At 52.8% G+C, this 13,622-nt stretch overlaps 4 protein-coding genes across 4 annotated transcripts; 2 read left to right on the top strand and 2 right to left on the bottom strand.

Annotated features, from left to right (window-relative positions):
• Nucleotides 1–2,955: 2,955 nt before the first annotated feature.
• Nucleotides 2,956–4,469, top strand: BO86DRAFT_318547 (uncharacterized protein; the record flags this gene model as incomplete). The annotated part of the gene is made up of 4 exons (XM_025668217.1): nt 2,956–3,257; nt 3,348–3,533; nt 3,594–3,940; nt 4,015–4,469. 4 exons carry the CDS (start codon nt 2,956–2,958, stop codon nt 4,467–4,469), a joined length of 1,290 nt encoding a protein of 429 aa, XP_025525278.1.
• Nucleotides 4,470–5,634: 1,165 nt separating this feature from the next.
• ade13 (adenylosuccinase ADE13) lies at nt 5,635–7,942 on the bottom strand. The gene is made up of 9 exons (XM_025672526.1): nt 7,874–7,942; nt 7,709–7,795; nt 6,884–7,611; nt 6,710–6,826; nt 6,580–6,652; nt 6,438–6,516; nt 6,372–6,378; nt 6,221–6,278; nt 5,635–6,137 (listed from the first exon to the last, which is right to left on the bottom strand). The coding sequence occupies exons 1-9, from the start codon at nt 7,923–7,925 to the stop codon at nt 5,887–5,889; spliced, it is 1,452 nt and encodes a 483-aa protein (XP_025525279.1). The 5' UTR covers nt 7,926–7,942; the 3' UTR covers nt 5,635–5,886.
• A 331-nt stretch (nt 7,943–8,273) lies between these two features.
• On the bottom strand, nt 8,274–10,711 carry BO86DRAFT_343473 (EXO70 family protein). The gene is made up of 3 exons (XM_025669149.1): nt 10,138–10,711; nt 9,859–10,076; nt 8,274–9,799 (listed from the first exon to the last, which is right to left on the bottom strand). The coding sequence occupies exons 1-3, from the start codon at nt 10,419–10,421 to the stop codon at nt 8,421–8,423; spliced, it is 1,881 nt and encodes a 626-aa protein (XP_025525280.1). The 5' UTR covers nt 10,422–10,711; the 3' UTR covers nt 8,274–8,420.
• A 333-nt stretch (nt 10,712–11,044) lies between these two features.
• On the top strand, nt 11,045–13,579 carry BO86DRAFT_420861 (putative phospholipase A2 (PlaA); the record flags this gene model as incomplete). Its single annotated transcript, XM_025675235.1, has 1 exon — nt 11,045–13,579. One exon carries the CDS (start codon nt 11,045–11,047, stop codon nt 13,577–13,579), a length of 2,535 nt encoding a protein of 844 aa, XP_025525281.1.
• Between the last annotated feature and the right edge of the window lie 43 nt (nt 13,580–13,622).

Raw genomic sequence — 13,622 nt, forward strand, 5'->3', positions numbered from 1 at the left:
GGATCTCCCCTTCGCCCGAGGATGGTTCGACGCGGCACGACGCAGATACTCCGACTGGTCCGCCGTCTGACTCTCGGGGTAAGAATTGTGTGCACTTTGCGCACTTTAAGGACTGTCCACCCGAATAGATGTCTGGTGTCTCTGCCGCCTGCGAGTCTTCATCCCCATCCGCGTCCCTGGTCACTGGTTCTCCTCCGTCACACTCCGTCGAGGTACTGTACCTGATTAGGTTTCTTGCGTCCGGGGTTGTCGTGCTTGCTACCCGCGGTTCTTTAAGGTTCAAGACAAGCTTGTGTACATCTCGTGTCTCCCCGGATTCTCAGTACGAAAATGTCACCACTACCGGCCGGTTTCACATTTACCCCCTTGTCGCCTCCCAACTCACCGCTCAGTGACTCACATGCTCCCGATACAAATAGCAACCATCTAGAATCCCGGTCGAACATTTGCCGTGGTCTGAAGCATCCCGCTCGATCTGGAACCCCCCAAAGGAAAGCCCAGGGAACCGACGGTTGCTTGACCGTAGTCTCGCGTATCCTCCACGACTGTAAATCGCTGCTGACAAGAAATGCCAATGGCCTGTATATTCTGCATTGATTTCGCTATGGTTGGTGACCAGCGCGATAAGGTCTCACCGATATCGTCACGCGAGGACAGACAATTTTGTCCTTCCTTCGGAGGATTGAGATGAAACGGGAAAAAAGCAATGAGAAACAAGCGAAAGATTTATTTAAACAACGACCGCGGCAACGGTGATCACCGTGAACAGCTTTCCCTCTCTACTTAAGTCAGTGCTCAGGACACCCACAGGGCCCAATCACACTTAGCCTTGGTCTTAATAATGATGATAGGACCAGCATTGAGGTACTGTAGGTATACCACGACATCATCGTCAGTCGCATAGGGCTGGAGAAAAAAAGAAAAGAAGAAGGATTGAAGCGATGCCCAACCATACCTCTCATGCTCAATTCAGGCTGGGTCTTGTTCATCATATCGTCGTCATGCTCAACGACGCTGGCAGTGATGCCTTAGATCCGTCGAACAAAAGTCCCTGGAACCGAGCAGGGCCACGAAAGGGAACCCTGCGAGCTCTTAATCCTCGCCCACCGCCCCTTAGCATGGGTCTGACAAGGAACGACTCTAGACCTTGTCACTCCCTGAACGACATCATATAACTCCAGCTGAAGGTCGAGAGAGACCGTGAATCTTCCTCTTTCGTCCCTTCGAAACTTTTGTTGATAGTGGAGTCTCGTTAACTTTTTGACACCTGTCTGGCCCACCAACCAGAGTACCAATTGTCCGTTGAGAGTATTCCGCCAGATCATTTAAGTGGCTGTCACCGCACCGTGCGGTGGACTGACTGTTCGGTCCCTCGAACAAAAAAAAAGGAGCACCAAAAGCAACCCTCTCCCTAACTTCTTAATCTCTACTTGGCCTCGACATTCGACCTCGTCACAAAACGTCTCGCGACTGTCCAAAGCACTCCTGCTTTCACAGATCTGCTTACTCCCCCGAGTACTTCGCACATCTGACTGATTGTACTGTTTATACAAGGTAAGTGAGAGGCTCCATTTGATATGCCGGATCAATTTCTTGCTCCGAGGTGCCCGTTTATTTGTGTGTGGGTGGATTGGATTTATTATTATTTACCGTTATTATAAGTTAGCCCGTTTTGTGGACGCGGACGGATCGAGAGACCCATCGACCAGTTCGTTGACTTGCAGAGGATCTTTTCCTAGACAGTTTTCCCTTTCATTTTCCACTTTAGTTGTTCATTTCATATTTTGACGGCCTTGTGGGCGTCTTGTCTTTTTAGACTTGAAAAAAAAATGGGGTGGCTATGATGCAAAAGTGCGCCGCACGACATCGAACCCTCTTTTTTTTCCGTTGGTATTTTTTTCTCTAATAATTTTTTTTTATTTTTATCTTTTTTATTTTCTATTGTTCCTCTACTTTAATCTCTAGAATTCGCTTGGGCCATCTCTCTTTCAACCCACCATCACCCTTTCAAAAAGTTGTCTTGATTTCCTAGTTGTCTTTCAATTCTGATTGTTAATGTTGTACCTCTATTTTGAAATTGGGTCGTGCACTCACTGATCATCAGCAAAGACCCGATAGGGAGGATCCGCAACTTCTCCAGCATTGCCTTTTCCGCGTCCATGCTACCATTGATGCCGCAATTCAGCCCATAACTGGCTCGGATCCAGTCTATTAGCCCCTCCCATGATTACTACTATCTTTCCTTTTTAAGCCGATTTCTGCCCGGTTCATCCACTGTGCGTGCCTGTGGCTAAGACCTTGGAGGCTTCGTATTGGTTAATTCGCAGGGGCAAAGTGAACACTGGACAGACCCCCAAAGGGAAGGAAAAGCAACTCTGCGAGTGTAGAGGGCAAGGAAATTGCACGTGGGGCAGTCGAGTGCGACGACTATCTAACAGGCAGCCCTCGAGGGCCAGAAATACCCAAAAGCCAGGAAGCGAGACAGAACAGAGGCAGAGAACACCAAGCCAGGAGAAAAAGAGTCAAAGTGACAGTGAGAGTTACGGAAACAAAAAGCCACAATCAAGAGGACGAGGAAAGGACAGGCGCCTGACGTCCTGGCCGTTTTGTGCCCCTCTCTGGTCTCAGGTCTCATCAGCATCGCCGTCATTCTGTGCCGCGCCTGGATTCGTCTCCAGTACTTTTACTATCAACCTCACCCCTCCTTCCGGATACCCCTCGGGCTGTTTGGCGGGGCTCATCTCCTTCTACTGCGGGCCTCTTTGCTCTGCTGAGTCTGTTCGGTCTCTGTCTTGCCACGCAGACTTTCGTTACCCTAAAGCAAACGGAACCCCCCAGAAAGTTGTTGTCCTTCCCAGCAGATGCATCTTCCCTAAACCCTCCTCTTCTTGTACTACCATCCTCCCCCCAGCTGCAAGTGCATGTAAAGAAAAACCCTGTTTCTCCCTCCCCAATATGTCTCGTCGCCGTGCTTCCCATAGCGAACCAATGGGCTTATCATCCGCGATGAACGAGGCGTTTGCCTATCCATTCTCTGGAACGCAACAGAACAATGCTCCACCACGACGGGGTCCGATCGAGGGACCCAACGGACGAAGGTTGATTCGTAGAGTCACCTGGCGATCCTCCACATACAAACTGATGGCTTGTCTGTGGGTGTTGGGCGTTTTCTATATTGTCTGGCTCATCCGAGACATCTTCTATTTGCCTTTCACCCCTTCGCAGAGGGGCCCCATTCGCCATGAATCTCAAGCCGAGTAAGTTCGGGCCCTGCCGTCCCTGATCCTTTGTCCCCGGCGAGTCAGTCAATGGCCAGAGTTACTTATTCAGCCCGCTTTGATACATAGTTTACTGGCTCATTATGTGGGCCGACGTGAGTGCGGCATCTCTTCTTTGTCCCTGTACAACACCCCGTCAACCGGCGATAGGCGAGCATCCAATCCAGCGTACTGCTCAACCCGAACTGAACTGCTAAGTGCCATGAGCAATGGCGGTCGTCACGGGTTTAATGCTGCGTACACGTCCCAAGGCAAGTGACAAGATTAACTGTGGCCCCGCTGTCGGGCACCTTGCCGAGAAATCCGCTCAGACAGTTACCAACCTTTCGTGACCATCCGGCTGACTCGCCGTCCAGATTGTGCTTATCGTTGGTACTCCAGCTCTGAAGTGTGTGAGATCCTGCAGAGATTCGATGGGATAGTTTTTGTTGGGGATGATGCCCTAGCCGACGCCTATGCGGGGTTCAACATCCTTCTGAGGGAGAATCTCGCGACCGGCTCTCTTAAAGACTGGGAAATGGACAAGGACCTGAGCCAGAGATGTCGATGCGAGTCTCAATTCACCCAAGCAGCCTGTCTACCCCTGCGGATCACCTCGAGTGATGAAGTTGATGCACAAAGCGGCAGCCCCGCCTTGCGGACCCCATACTCGTGCCCCTCCCGTGAGTGACCCGGTGGCTGTACTATGCCTTAGCTCTCATTAGGGTACAGATGTTGACTTCTGGGTTGATTTTAGGTGTATCTCATGCTTTCCTCGCCACTGATGGTTCCACGGCCTCCAAGAGTGCCCGCGACCACTTTCGTCGCCTGACAGGAAGAGCCGCGGACCGAAGCAAGCCCGTCCCTGTGATCTTGAGCCTCTCGCTTTCGACCTCATACTCCCTACCGGCCGCCCAGAAGAGCATGGACGAATGGCTGTCCATGGCCAAGGCGACCAAACAAAACACCCCTTTCCTCTGGCTCGGTCCCACCGCCCCTGGCCTCCGGAAGGACGCTAGGGACAACATCCACGCATCCAGCTGGCAGTATTCGCAAGACACTATCAAGGAAGCTCGTGCTCGAGGTATGGATGCCTTGGGATTGTACAATGCGACGCTGCAGGCCGAGAGTTGGGACGGAAAGCACTACGGTGAGCAAGTCGCTCTGGTGCAAGCAATGATGGTACGTTACCCTCGTCTCCCCTCTTATTGATTCTCGATCTAATATACACAGATCATCAACTGGCTTTCAACCTTCTAAGGGAAATACTTTCACTTGAGGACGGCATTCATGGTCTTGATACGACCGGGAGAAACAGCTACTTGAAAAGTACTTGACAAGGATGACATTGTATGAACATAAGGGCCAAATCGTTTGAGCGTGGCATGGTGCGTTTCCTATCATTTCTATTATGCTCGTTACTGTCTCATCACATTCTCCACTACCTTTCCTTGGCTGCTCGATGTACCACTAGCCTCGTACTAACATAACCCTTTCTGTAAATAGTAAATGAAAAAAAAAAATGTCGAACCAAGATCTCCAACCTACCGACTCTTCTCTCCTTCTCTGTCTTTCTCCGTCATATCACATATTCCACCAGGGACATCGCATCAGCTACCCTGATTTCTCTATCCGCTTATCGCCATTTCATGCTCGGGACCACCTCGACTCCTATTTTTTGGGGGAGTAAAAAAAGTCTCATGTGCTTATACTCCACCTCGTGTGTATGCGTGTTTTTTTTCGGTTCATTTCTTATTTTCTTGGCTTGTTCCTTACGCTTTTTGTTTGTTTATATTGTGTTTCGTGTTTCGTGTTTCGTGTTTCGTGTTTTTTTTTTTTTTTTTTTTTTTTTGTTTATAGGCGGATAAGAATTATAGATAGATCATGACATTTATGACTTCCAACTGGAATCACCACAGCTTGTACTGTATATGCTGGAGGCTCAGCGGGACTTACGGCGCCTGAGGTCTGCTGAGAGGCCCGCCGGCGGGCACCTCCAGGCTCAGTTCCAGGCCCTCAGCCGCGAATTCCTCTTTGGGAAAGTCACACAAGGGCCCGCGGCTCTTAGATTGACTCTACCTCCGTATCTATCTAGCCTTCCAGACTCATGGCCAGTGCCCAACCAACTCCAACCACCCGCCGGACCGCGGCCTTAGACTTTGTACTAGGTACGGTCAAGCACCCACCCACCCCCCATCCTATTTCCTTCCTCTGTCTCTTTAGGACCATGTAGTTATCTCGGCCCCCGGTCATCTCATCTCAGCAAGAGAGACAAGAAGCTCTTTCGGCGATAGGTCGGTCAAATCCTCCCCGCTAATTCAGACGGACGACAATCCCTCCTCAACCCCGTAATACAACATGAATCGCACAAAACCATCTGCCATCATCCATTAAAGTATACCCGTATATACATGACCCGTTGCGATACAACCCCGGATTCTGTTCTGCTACACCCTAACACTTTTCTTCCTCATAACCGCGAAATTCCCCAAAACTAGCATGTGACTATATTCGCTTCTACTTTTTATTTCTTCCCCCTCTTTGCCCTCTTGTAAAGACCTTTTTGACATTTCTTCGTTCTCAACTCGGGGGAAAGTGACCAGGCTTGAAAGCTTGTGTGTATGTGTGTCTATACATACAGAGCAGCCGTCTCGGCCTTGGCGAGGGAAGCCTCGTAGGGCTGAAGGGCCTTCTTGACCTCGGTGGAGGTGAACTTCTCGACCTGCTGCGGGGCGCGGCCGACGAAGGTGCTGGGGTCGAGGAGCTGGTCGAGCTCGTCCAGGATCGGGGCGAAGAAGGCGGTACGGCGGACGCGGTCGAGGAGGTCGTTGTCCTTGCCGTGCTTCTTGACGTTGTCGGCGGCTTGGTGGGAGAGGACGCCTGCAATTTTGTTAATTGTGGTTAAAGGGAACTTGATAAGAGTAGAAAGTTGGTGTTTCAAGAGCGGGAAAAGGAAGACATACGGATTTCCTCGTGGGCATCCTGACGGGAAAGACCCTTCTTGACGCAGGCCATAATAATCTAGTGGTGGTTAGTCGTTTGTTAATGAAGAGGGGAGGTTCGGTGAAGGAGAAATTGGGGTGGGATGCTTGTTCTCTCGGGGGCGAGGCTTACATTCTCACTGTTGAGTTTGTTAGTGGCTGAGACCAATCTCCCAGGGGGGATAATCAGGTGACTTACGTGGCCATGAAAGGAAGCTCGTCGTTGACACGACGCTTGATGACCTCGGGGTAAACGACGAAGCCGGAGGTGACGTTGTCTGTGATGATGGGCTGGTCAGCAACTGGATTCTAGTTTTCGAGCTGGCATCGTCGCCACTTACTCAGGAGGATGAGACAGGCGTCAGCGGAGAGGTAGAGCTCGGGAATGCTGATACGGCGGATAGCGCTGTCGTCCTATTTGCTGATTGTCAGATGGTGCCATGGCTAACAAATAGGCCGAAAGTATCTCACCAGCGAGCGCTCGAACCACTGGGCAGAGTAGGTGTCCAAACCGTCCTTGGGGAGGTTCTGAAGGTGTCTTCCGAGGGAGCACAGACGCTCAGAACGCATGGGGTTACGCTTGTAGGCCTGCGAAGGAACAATCACGTTAGCTTTTATTCCGTATTGTCGGAGAATGCAACTCACCATGGCACTGCTGCCAATCTGGTCCTTCTCGAAAGGCTCCTCGACCTCCTTGAGCATGGCCAAGTGGCGGATGTCGATACCAATGCGCTCGCAAGTGGCACCGAAGGAGCCGAGGGCATTGCCCACATCGACATCGATCTTACGGGAGTAGGTCTGACTGGAGATGATGAAAGCAGAGTCGAAACCGGCCTTCTTGGTGACCAGCTCGTCCAACTGCTCAACCTTGTCGTGGTCGCCGCTGAAGATCTGGAGGAAAGAAGCCTGAGTACCGGTGGTACCCTTCACACCGCGGAAGCGCAGATCATCGCGGGCTCTCTCGAGGTTGCGCAGATCCATGAGCAGGTCCTGGATCCACAAGCAAGCCCTCTTGCCGACGGTGACCAGCTGAGCGGGCTGGCCGTGGGTGAAACCCAGGCAGGGCAGATCCTTGTACTGCTTGGCGAAGGCAGACAGCTTGTCAATGACAACGGCAAGCTTGGGGATCAAGATATCGAGACCGTCGCGGAGGAAGATCAGATCGGCGTTGTCCGTGCAGTAACACGAGGTGGCACCCCAGTGGATGATACCCGCGGCAGCGGGGGCGACCTGGCCGTAGGCGTGAACGTGGGCCATGACGTCGTGTCTCCGACGCTTCTCCTCCTCTGCGGCAACCTGGAACTCGTCATCCTGGATGACCAGGTGAGCCTTCATCTGCTCAATCGCCTCATCGGAGATAGCCAAACCGAGTTCTGGGAGAAGGGGCCTTCTGATTAGTCGGCAGCTCGCAGACTGCGATATGGAGATGGAGAGAGAGAGAGCTGTTGCACAGCGACCAAGGATAATCACCTTTTTCCGACTCAGCAAGCCACAACCACAGCTGTCTCCAGGTAGAGAAACGGTTTCGGGGAGAGAAGAGATACTTCATCTCATTGCCTGAACACCCGAACAACAATTAGTCCGATATCGCTCCGGCTGGCAGATATCGTCAAGGAGGTGTCAGGAGGAACTTACTCGCATAACGCGAGTTGAGAGGGGTCTGGTAGACATCGTTGCTGGAAGACATCCTGTCAGAAACGGGATTGAAGGGATTTCCGCAGGAATTGGCAGGCAGAAAAGGAGAAAAGAGGATGGATGGAGTCAAGAAGTGGTGCGTAGAGCCAGGAAAATTTACAGCGGGCTGGATGACTCTTAGCGGGGTCTCCGCTTATCAGTCACGTTATCATCCGGAGGGGCTAATCATCACATGACGGACGGTCCCCGACGTGGGGGAAAAACGCACGACCCCTTTTCGATCTTTCCTAATGCGTCCACTGCACTGGTGAAGTATTACGGTCTAGTATCCAGTTATCCAGTAGTAGTCAATGGTGGTCAATAAGGATAAGATACCATAAAAAGATAATCTAGTTAGAATAAAACATTAAGAGAAGAAACCTATATCCGCCAAATTTGGCCCTCGTTTATTCACACCCAACCATTAGAAGGTAATGATCAACACGACCAACCTCCTGCATTCGGTATGGCGGACCCCCACAGTGCTTGTTGCGGGTTTTGCCCGCATTCATCCCAGCGCTGCCAACTGCGCAGAGAGACTTGCTTTGTCGAATTTGACATACTTGCCTCTGCCCTTGTCGATCTCATGGTACCGATCCCAAAACCGCGCGTAGAGAGGCTCCAGGACTGCCTGCACTTCCCGAGCGAGAACCCCGCGCACCTCGCGTTCCATGTAAAGACCTTTATGGCGAGTCACCAGATCTTCGAAACTGGCGTTGAATGCCTTAAACTTGTCTTTGATCGCATCCTTATCTTTGGACGACAGCGATTTGACAATGGCGCTGGAATCAACCACGCCTCCGGAAGTTGGCCGGCCGGAACCACGGGAGGTGTACTGCACATCAAGAAGATAGTGAGACGTCTCCTTCCAAGCATCAAGATACGTCGATGTTGCCCGTTTGCGGAAGGAATCAATCCGTGCAATGCTGTCTCCAGATCCAAGATATTTGGCTAGCTCTGGGCTCGACCTGATAGAGCGGTCCACGGTGCAGAAGACGTTTGACAGAAACACTCCCTGTACTGCCTTGGAGCGGTGAAGTGCTCGACCTCGTGCCTCAAGCGCAATCATCAGGGCTTCGATCATATCAAGAATGAAATGTGACAAAAGGGTCGAACTGTCTGGACTGACATCCAAGGGCGTAGTGGCTGCGTTGGCAGTCGAATGCCAGTTTCCGTCACCCAAAGAGGTCAGGATGGATGCCAGGGGCCCGGAGTATCCAGTCAATGTAGTGAGAGAACTCATCACTTCGCTCACAAGAGGCACTGATCCGCCATCCGGAGGAAGCAAAGATATACCTGCGGCCTTGCGCTTTGTTTCTTCGAGAAGCTCCGAGAGGGATGACTTGGCTGTTTCCCGCACAGGCCTCAGCGCCTCGATAAACAAGCTCTTAAGTTCTCCTGTCTTCGAATCGACGCGATAAGACATCGCAGTAACGATTTCGATAATCTCAAAAGCCAGAAAACAGTCCGTCATTAGGTTGGCTCGGATGTAGTGATTGAGCTCACGAAGGGTCTGCGAATACTCAGTCAAGGCCGAGCGACACGTCGCTTGCAGAGCCAGACCACGCTCTCCTCCAGTGAATATCCTCACAATCATATCGTGTTCCGTGTAGATGAAGCTCTCCAAGGCATTGGAGTAGATGCCGATACCATTTGTGCCTTGACGGTAAGGACCGTCCGCAGCTCTTCTCTTGACGGTATTCAACGACGCTATAGCAAGGTTCTGCAAACTTGCCGTTATATATGGTCCACGTAAATCGGTGTATATCTTGAGCGCGGGATTCCCGCCGTCTCGCTGAGGCCCATAGCTTGCTGCAGAGGCGATGGTGGCGCACACGGGTCCTAATTCGGTGAGGACGTCGTCCGGGAGTGAGGGGAACGGGAGCTCTAAACGTAATGAATGTCAGCTTTCTTTCGTCCAGCGGGGCTGTCAGATGACCGCATACCTTTGGTTAGGTAGTGTAAAGGCTCGATGGCACCGACATTCTCGCCTAGCCGGCTGCGGAGCAAGTCTTGAAGTTGGGAATTGCCGAGGCTCAGTAAAGAGTTGAAGTCCGTGATTGCTTTCTGGTTGGATCGCAGATTGGTCGAGTTCAAGTCCGCGAGCGCCTTTTCCACACGTCTCACGGCCGAAAGATATTGCGACACTCCGACACTCTGAGGGCTTCAGGGGGTCAGCAAAATGAAGACAGCCGGTGGCAGTGGTGTTAACGGAGGGGGCATACTCGGAACGGATAATGCCTTCTTCTTGTCCCTTGGCATTGAGGGGTTGGCGCAGGCGCTCAATAGCTTCATTGACTTTTTCAATGTTGCTGTTGGTGATCTGGAGGGATTGGGTATTACTGTAGATAGGACCGATGGCATGCTTGACCACGTTTCCGCCGGTTTCAAGACGCACCAAGGAGCCCTGGATTTTCTTGGTGAGGAGCTTCAGCTTCTCAAGGTTGGCGTAGAGGACCTCGACCTCTGCACTTTCCTCAGCGTATGCGGCGTTCCTTGGGGCGACCATGGCGAAGGAGGACTCGATCGGCCGGTCCCACCGTCAACATCAGACAATCAGGGATTCGTAAATGAAATCGACTATGCAAGAACGGAGAGACGTCATTCCTCGCTCATTCGATGCGATAAGGGATAACAAGATAATTGAGGGGGAAGGGATATTAGATGAATAGGCGACACGTCAGAATGAAGAGCTGACCAACGAGGCACCTGGCCTCATGAAACAAGCATGACAGTTGGTTTAATATACCTCCAAGAGATGAGTGAGAGTTCCGTCCCGAGTCCCCTTCTTCATCTGCCCCGGACGGACACCGGGCGCATTTTGCTTGCTTTGCTCTGCTTTGCTGCGGGACTCCGCAATGCGCGCTTGCCTCGATATGGTAGTTTCGGCCCGTCTTGCGTACCGGAGTTTGGCTGAGCCCCAAAACTGATGCATCACATGATATGATGTAATGGTAATGGCTACATTTCCTCGACCAGCTCGAATCCGTCGGAATGAAGAAATGGAATTTGCTTAAGTAGTACCTGATCGTCGCGGTCTGGATCTTTCCCCCCCCCCTCCCCCGTTATGGACTTCATCATTGCATGCTGCCCGCCACTGCTCCTCTTATCCTACGGAGTACCCATCTCACCATGGGTGCTGCGAAAGCATCGCGCTTGCATTGGACAATTCCTCCTACCTTTCTAATTGCCCTGGGCGGCGGGGTACTCTACGTCGCCGGTGGTCGATACCTCCCAAATAAGCAACTATTACTACAGGCCGAGCCGAGAGCCCTCTTTTCTACCACCTCTTCCGTCTTCGCGGACAAAGATTCGAAAAAGACCTCGTCACTCAGCGACTACTTGCCAGGGCATGGCTCGAGACAAGACGCGCATCATGAAGATGCGGGGTCAATTTGGACCAACATCTTGGGGAAGTTCGAGGGCGTCAAGCTATCAGTGGGCACCCCAGACTGGATTGAGCTAGAGAACCTCAAAAACTACATCATTCCCGACTGGACCCGTCTGCTACCCGCATCAATGCAGAAGCTCCAACGGGAGCTATCAATGGCCCCTGGCTCTCTTGCCGACGAGATCTGGAAGGAGGCTCATGATCCGGATATCAACCCTGAGATTCTACGAAAGGCAAGAGTCCGGGTCGGGGATAGTCTGTGTGATGAAGAACTGGTGTACAGAGAAAGACGACGAAACTACGCCGTAACAGCCCTTGCGTCCTATCTCAACATCAACGAAGAGGACATTCATCCCGACGATGTCCCTACCATAGCTATGTGTGGCTCGGGAGGAGGTCTACGTGCGCTTGTCGCCGGCACAGGCTCGTACCTCGCGGCCCAAGAAGCCGGGCTCTGGGACTGCGTGACCTACACCGCGGGGGTGAGCGGAAGCTGCTGGCTACAAACATTGTACCATTCGTCTATCACGGGGCGTAATTTCAACAAGCAGGTTGATCACCTGAAAAATAGGCTGGGAATCCACTTAGCGTTTCCTCCGGCAGCACTTAAGCTGCTCACCACCGCACCCACCAACAAATATCTGCTGAGCGGATTGGTCGAGAAGCTCAAGGGCGATCCCGGCGCCGACTTCGGTCTGGTCGATATATACGGCATGCTATTGGCTGCAAGATTGTTAGTACCCAAGGGCGAACTGGGGGTTTGTGATCGAGATCTCAAGCTCTCCAATCAAAGATACAACCTCACCAATGGAGCGCATCCACTTCCTATCTACACTGCTGTCCGCCATGAGATCCCCATAGTCGAGATCAAAGATGAAGACGGCAAACATCCCAAGCCTGAGGATGTCATCAAAGAATCGAAAAATGAAGCTTGGTTCCAGTGGTTCGAATTCACGCCGTACGAGTTCTTCTGCGAGGAACTCGGTGCTGGCATACCGACCTGGGCATTGGGGAGACATTTCTACGGTGGTGCCAACGTCAAGCGTGAACAGATATCCCCCATCCCCGAACTCCGCGTTCCGGGATTAATGGGCATCTGGGGTAGCGCTTTCTGTGCCACTCTATCTCACTATTACAAAGAGATCCGACCCGTGGTGAGGGGCATTACTGGATTCGGCGGCATCGATTCCTTGATTCAGGGCAAGACGAAGGACCTGATCCGGGTTCACCCTATTGACCCAGCCGCGATTCCGAACTACGTCCTAGGAATGAAGGACCTCTTGCCCGCTTCATGTCCGGACTCGATCTTTCAGAGCAAGCATCTCCGTCTCATGGATGCAGGCATGAGCAACAACCTCCCCATCTACCCGTTACTCCGACCTGGTCGGGAGGTGGACGTGATCATTGCCTTCGACGCCTCAGCCGACATCAAGCGCGAGAACTGGCTCTCCGTCGTAGACGGCTACGCTCGCCAACGAGGCATCAAGGGCTGGCCGATCGGCGCCGGCTGGCCGCGCGAGAGCGAAGAACCCAAGATCACCGAGGAGACTCTCCGCGAGCCGCAAAACATCTCCGAGGACGAGATCAACAAGAGGATGAACGCGGCGAAAGACAAGACCTTTCAGCCCACTTCTTCTCCAACATCCTCGTCGGATAACACCCAACGGGGCATCACGCAGGACGAAGATCCCACCGCCACGCACCCGACCCCCAGCCAAAGCACCGACCTGGACTACTGCAACGTCTGGGTCGGCACGAAACAAGAGATGGTCTCCGACCGCGAGCCCCCGCCCTCGAAACGGCTCTTCCAGCCCCGCCGCCACACGAGCGACGACGGCGACCACGCCGACGACCACGCCGATTCCGACTTCCACCTTATGCGACCCGATGCAGGCATCGCCGTCGTCTACTTCCCCCTCCTCCCCAACCCATCCGCCCCGAACCTCCCGTCCTCCTCCTCGCTGAACCCGTCCCGCACCCCGACCCACCACTCCGAAAGCACCACCTCCGCCAAGGTCTCCGACCCCGCGAAACCGCTCACCCCGTACCCGGGCTCCATCAACCCGGACGTCGACGACTTCCTGTCCACCTGGAACTTCGTCTACACGCCCGAGCAGATCGACTCCGTCGTCGGCCTGGCCAAGGCCAACTTCGCCCAGGGCGAGGACCAGGTCAAGCGCGTGGTCCGGGCCGTGTACGAGCGCAAGAGATCGGACCGGCTACGGCGGGAGGAGCAGGAGCATCGGCAGCGGCTGGCCGGGTTTGTTCCCATCTAGAAAGAATTTCTTTTCCCTTCAATATTGAACCAAATCACTTTCC

This window comes from Aspergillus japonicus, assembly GCF_003184785.1.
Source record: "Aspergillus japonicus CBS 114.51 unplaced genomic scaffold BO86scaffold_46, whole genome shotgun sequence".
Classification (NCBI taxonomy): domain Eukaryota; kingdom Fungi; phylum Ascomycota; class Eurotiomycetes; order Eurotiales; family Aspergillaceae; genus Aspergillus; species Aspergillus japonicus.

Bases quoted from the DNA above. Each gene is read 5' to 3' on its own strand.
- ade13 (XM_025672526.1), bottom strand. From the start codon at position 7,925: ATGTCTTCCAGCAACGATGTCTACCAGACCCCTCTCAACTCGCGTTAT. The intron at 7,796-7,873 runs GTAAGTTCCTCC...TCGGGTGTTCAG, and splicing joins TCTCAACTCGCGTTATGCGA to GCAATGAGATGAAGTATCTC. The intron at 7,612-7,708 runs GTGATTATCCTT...CCCTTCTCCCAG, and splicing joins GCTTGCTGAGTCGGAAAAAG to AACTCGGTTTGGCTATCTCC.
- BO86DRAFT_343473 (XM_025669149.1), bottom strand. From the start codon at position 10,421: ATGGTCGCCCCAAGGAACGCCGCATACGCTGAGGAAAGTGCAGAGGTC. The intron at 10,077-10,137 runs GTATGCCCCCTC...GACCCCCTGAAG, and splicing joins GAAGGCATTATCCGTTCCGA to CCCTCAGAGTGTCGGAGTGT. The intron at 9,800-9,858 runs GTATGCGGTCAT...CATTACGTTTAG, and splicing joins TTTACACTACCTAACCAAAG to AGCTCCCGTTCCCCTCACTC.